Genomic DNA, 6000 nt, shown 5'->3' on the forward strand with positions numbered 1-6000 from the left:
CCTAAAATGTATTTTGTATTCCATTGTAACGTGCACTTTTAACATTTTAGCTGCACTCAAATAATTATACAGTTGAAATGTATGGATGTTTTAAAACAAATATTTCTTGAATATTAAATGCAAATGTATTGTACTTAAAAGTTAATTGAACATTACTTGATAGAGGGAATGTACTGGATTAAAAAAAAAAAAAAAAGTTAAAATTGCTGTAATATGCACAATTTTGAACATTTAATTAAACGATACTTCCACATACCACTAGAGGGAGCTACTTTTCCACCAGTGGTGCACAAACCACACACTTTTCGCTGGGTTCAGGCCTTAAAGCAGCACTAATGAACTTTTCAACCTCAATAAAATATTTTCACAAGTCTTCTGATGAAACATCAGCTCAAAACTAGTTGAATGGCACCTTTGCCATGGCCTGAGGAGGTCTGTATCATTTTTACTGACACTAAATAACTTTGAGGAAGATGGTAGGAACACTATGTGGTTTTCCTTCAGTCATAACATTGCCGCGTTTGTCCATATGGCGCCGCTATAATCAAAATAAACTGAAAGTTGCTTAGTGTAGCTTTTAAAGATGATTGTTATAAACTGTATTTGCCTACTCTGGCTCACTTGTCCTCTTCATCTTTGAAAATAGAATATATGATCACAACATAATGAATGAAGTGCAGCAATTAGGAGTTTCAAACAGGAGGTTGATTTACTAAAACTGTTTTCATCAGCATGAAATTGGCCTGCTGCAATTAGTCAAACAAACCAAGCGTCTTGTCCTCCGCCTCCACGCCTTTGGGCTTCTAGAATGCTCACAGCAGGCAGTAGTGTCAACTTTTCAGCTGCATTAGTTTCTAATGTATACCTTAATTGTACCCGCCGGGAAATGGATTTGCAGTGCAATCACTGGGCAATTTATTACAACATCACCATTCACCAAGTGACACATACACACATGTAGACAGAGTCAGTGATGAACATATAAATATTTCATATTCATGTAGTTTATCAACTGAAATCAGTTGGTTCTGTATTGAAGTAGTATGGACCCATTCCCCTTGTAAAGCACCAACATTTGCGTTTGCCCATGAAACAAAGTACATCTGACGGAAAGGGATACAAAAAACAAGCATGGATGAAATGAAAAATGAATTAATTATTGAGCCTGCAGTGCAATATGGCTGACATGTTTTCGAGAGCAAAGAATATGCATTGGCTGGGTGAAGCACACTCGTACAATTATATCAGCCCTGAGTCCAGTATAGTGAAATGCCTTGAACGTTCTTTATAAAATAATGCATGAATCCATTAAAGGGCAAAATAAATAATTCCTTATAAATTATTAATGTTTCCCCACTGGTTGAAATCAAGACTTCCATGGTTTATTTCGACCTTTTTAAGTTAACAAATATGTATTTTATTGTCGTTATAAAATGATGCATAAAACTTTTAACTAATTCACTCCCAGCCATTTTCACTGAAGCAACCCCCTTCACTCCCGGTAATTTTACTGGATTTTGACTGATTTTGTAAGGCCCCACAGAATATGTGTTCTATTGCTATAAAAACATGTCTTCTTTCATCATGGAAAAAAGTATAGTTCTATCTGTTTCCGTATTGCAAAAATTAGCATTAGAATATAGCTAATTTTCATCATTATTCACAAATTTGTTTAAAACATTGGGACAAAGAGCTTTTTGCAACACAGCCCTTGTTGATCTCTTATACTCTGCTACCACCTGCTGGCCGTTTTTGTAATAACTACCATTGCTTCAACCATTCTCTTCAGTTTGGAGGCTGCATCAAAGCCTTTTGTATGCTCTAGCATTAAAAAAAAAAAACATTTAAAACAAACTTATAAATACGTCTTAGGGAGCATGGTAATGTTTAAAATAGAACGTATTTATACGTTTTTTGGAGCAAATGTGTTAAATAGCACTTACTTAAATATTTTTTTTTTTTAAATGTCAACCGTATCTCACTGAGGAGCAAACGATTGCAAGTGTTTGGCTGTGTTCAGCACAAACCCTAACGAGAAATCAACATTCACTAGCTTTGCACGTTTGCTTAAAATACTTTATCCTCATTGGTTTTCACGTGAGCTAGAGTCCATTCCAGCTTGTTTGTTTGCTTGCCTGATGCTTCAACTTATTGATTCCTCTTAGAGAGAGAGAGAGAGAGAGAGAGAGAGAGAGAACCAGCACCAGCACTAGCGCTCTGACCCTAAAAGCGTCTTTGACGTGGAGAAATATTGTAAAAGTTGAGAACCGGCCATCACAGAGCGGAGGTCTTGCCGCACATTCATATCTATGGACAATTTAGGGGCTTTGAATGACTTTCAGCACCCTGTGCCTTGCAAAGTGCAGTGTGAAAAGGTGTATGTTGTGTGTATAATTAGTTTTATGCATGTTCAGGTAATCCTCCCAAATTCCAAAAACATGCATTATGGTTGATTGAAGAATGTGGTTGTTTATCTATATGTGACCTGCTTCAACTCAAGGGTGCATACCGCCAGCAGGGACTGGCTCCAGCTCATCCACAACTCATCACAAGTGTGAGAGAATAAGGAATTATGGATTTGTGTATAACATGACATACGTTCAAAACTTAGTTATTTTCTTGCCATGTTTCTTGGACGAGGATTCTTTTAGCTTTGAGCGCTAAAATAGATTTGGTTAACCACCTTTGCACATTAATGCACAACCTGGAAATCTCCCGCATTGAATAATGATAATGGAGTTTTCAAACAAATAAACACGTCATTTGCAAATGTTAATGGAGGTGTGACCCCATTGGATGTTCGGGGGAGGAAATGATCGCTCGCTTCAGCCTAAAGTGTTCTGGTTCCAGGAGAATGGTCCAATGTGTTGCACGGCAAACGCAGAGTTCATGATATCAATGACACCATTCTGTAGGAGTTCCACTCATTGCCGATAAACAATTATCATATTAAACATGTTTAAATTAAATGTAAATCAGTGTTAAGCCTTTACATTGCGTTTTTGCGCCTATTTTTGCAGTTGTACCCGAATGCGGGACTTCAATGGAGGTACGTATATTGCTAACAAAGTGATCATCTTTCTCTAAGCCCATTAAAAGTAGCTCTTTTCAAGGTGTCCTGTGTGGAAGAGGAGATAGATCGCTTGAACGAGGCATTCTTGGAGCTCAGCAAGCAGCTGCAGGGAAGAGCTCATGTGAGCATGATGAAAAAGGAGGAAGAAGATAATCAGACTGTGGTAAGAAGATGGATAATTGCACAGTGCGCATACACACAGCACACTCTATGTAAATGTGGCTTAACGTACACTGCTTTGTATATAGCGCATTAACTACACCATATTATTATGTTTCAATATGACAGTGGTCTTGAATATTGTATTTTCATGGCCTTCTTCAGCATGATTCATCTTCTTAGAGCTCTTTTATTGAATGTCATCGGATGTTAGAGATAGACCAATATGGATTTTTCAGGGTCGATACCGATTATTAGCAATGAAGGAGGCCGATAACCGAAATTTGAAGCCGATATTCTTTTTTAGTAGAAGGGAAGGGAGCAAAGTTTTCAAAAAAAATACAAATTCAAACTCTTTGTTGAAATGTTTTTAAGCATATGTCTATTGACCGTGAAATCCTGGAGCGACTGTCTACAAATTACCTATAGATGACGTATGTGCCACAAATCACCATATATCCAGTATTTATTTTTATTTGTATTTATTATTATGATTGCTGTACTAATTGAAAGTGATAGAACATGCATCATCATTCCAAATTTAATTAATAATAATAATAATAATAATTTATATATATATAATTGTATATGTCAAGGCATTTGTGTGACATAAATATTCACAAAAATAAATGAAAACACCCTATAAAGCTTGGACATAATTTGAATTTCTTGTATAAAAATATAATAATAATAATAATTGTATATGTCAAGGCATTTGTGTGACATAAATATTCACAAAAATAAATGAAAACACCCTATAAAGCCTGGACATAATTTGAATTTCTTGTATAAAAATATAATAATAATAATAATTGTATATGTCAAGGCATTTGTGCGACATAAATATTCACAAAAATAAATGAAAACACCCTCTAAAGCTTGGACATAATTTGGATTTCTTGTATAAAAATATAATAATAATAATAATTGTATATGTCAAGGCATTTGTGTGACATAAATATTCACAAAAATAAATGAAAACACCCTATAAAGCCTAGACATAATTTGAATTCCTTGTATAGAAATATAATAATAATAATAATAATGTAAAAAAATAAAAATAACAATTATTAGATTTTTTTAGAGTGGTGAAAATAGTTACTTTGCCTGGTAACAAGTTACTTTTATTTTGAAGTAATTCAATTAATATCTCTACTTTTTTAAGCAAGTAATGAGTAACTATAACTATAACTAATTACTCTTTTAAAGTAACGTTCCCAACACTGTTAGTAACACACACTGTGCGGCGTTTCCCATGGCAGCAGAGGGCAGCTCCACCAAGCCTGAGTCGTAATGGAGCAATCCTGCTGGATTTGCAGAGACGCTACATATCTCAGCGCCTCGATGAGCTCCAAATCACATTGAAACGCATCGGGCAGCGGCAACGAGGCACTTTGTCTAGCGCCGGGACGCACGCGCCGGCGGAGAGCTGTGCTGGCACGGAACATTTGTGATTCCTCCTGCGGTATTCCAGCTGGCCACGGTCGAGGCCAGCAACCAGCCGAGACAGAGGTCTTGGTAAGAGTGACCTTGAGAGTCACATTTCAGCACAGCAGAGGCTCCCGAGTTGAAACTTTGACACGCTACTGGACTAGCAGATTGCACAGGGTCCACACATGCTACAACATAGAGATCAATTTAAAAATACAGTGCATGCAAAATAAAGACTTATTTAGCATTGCCACTACCGCCTCACTTTTGAATGCTCTTGTTCAAATAGGCTGTTCATTAATGTATACTCTAAGACAATAAACTTCAACTGGATACAAACGGAGCCCTGTCTTGACCTCATTGACACCGATATGTTATCCAAGTCAGCACAGTATATTTTGCTCTTCTGGTGGCGTGTGTTCCCAGGACGGCTTCTCATAATAGAACTAAGGTGTCTATGTGCCAAATCACAAGGTCAGACCGAGCCAGTCTTCACTTAAACTATCAGTGTATGTTTGCTGCACCGTGCCAAATCTCCCCTGAGTGGAAACTGGCTTTACCCTACAGCTGTGAGTGCGTGTCTTATCAATCAGATTAGTTGCAGTGTGCCCACTGAGGTGTTTGCATCAGCATTGCGTCACACGTCCACACTTCACTGGCCTGGAGCTTAGTGCGTGTGTAAAGCTTTTGTTGTACAGTATTATAATTATGCTTGCTCTATTTAGTTTGACACACAAAAGCTATTTTTAGATGCTAGCGCTCATGAATGAGTAGTGCGCATAGAAATAGTCTTTTGTTGCAGTGTTATGTTTTGGGATTTATGTAGGGGTATACTAATAATATAATAATAATAATAATATTTTCAAGAATAAAGTACTTATCAGGAGTGTTTTAGTTCATTAGGGGGCCCAGGTCGAAGCCGCTCATCCACATCCATGCTCTGCAAGGATCATCAATTAAAAAGTTGAATTTGAGAAAATCCCCATATTCCCTGAGTTATGAGGGGGGGGGAAAATCCTTCTCAAGGATTCGCAAAAATGTGAATCATCTAAGAGGTTCTGTTGTAATTGATAAAAGCATTAATCAACATTTCTTTTAGTTGACCATTTTGACCGCTTTAATACCTGCATCACGCCCATCGGCAGAAGTCGCCGACCGCCATGCACTCCTTTCCCACATTCCCACAGCGACCAATAATAATCGCTACATGTTGGTCGGTCTGTCGGTGGGAAGCCCCCAACCTCCGCTTTCCCCGTCGTCCTAAAGTTGGCAAGTATACAGAAAGAAGTGATACAATTCAACATTAAAAGCAATCGTGGCCTGGTGGGTGGTGTCTG

At 37.5% G+C, this 6000-nt stretch overlaps 1 protein-coding gene across 12 annotated transcripts in view; it reads left to right on the plus strand.

The window, feature by feature from the left end:
* The window catches only part of LOC144052618 (uncharacterized), a 74767-nt gene extending 69781 nt beyond the window's left edge, over positions 1 to 4986 (plus strand). For 7 of the 12 annotated variants that reach the window (XM_077566849.1, XM_077566851.1, XM_077566858.1 and 4 more), the window contains 3 exons: positions 3021 to 3049; positions 3114 to 3236; positions 4495 to 4986. In XM_077566849.1, coding sequence (XP_077422975.1) covers positions 3021 to 3049; positions 3114 to 3236; positions 4495 to 4686 — 344 coding nt within the window. In that variant the 3' untranslated portion in view covers positions 4687 to 4986. Of the gene's footprint in view, positions 1 to 3020; positions 3050 to 3102; positions 3237 to 4494 lie in introns of all 12 variants that reach the window. The other 5 variants (XR_013294260.1, XM_077566850.1, XM_077566854.1 and 2 more) reach the window with 5 other exon arrangements.
* Positions 4987 to 6000: the final 1014 nt, after the last annotated feature.

This window comes from Vanacampus margaritifer, chromosome 5 (genome assembly GCF_051991255.1).
Source record: "Vanacampus margaritifer isolate UIUO_Vmar chromosome 5, RoL_Vmar_1.0, whole genome shotgun sequence".
In the NCBI taxonomy this organism is placed as follows: Eukaryota; Metazoa; Chordata; class Actinopteri; order Syngnathiformes; family Syngnathidae; genus Vanacampus; species Vanacampus margaritifer.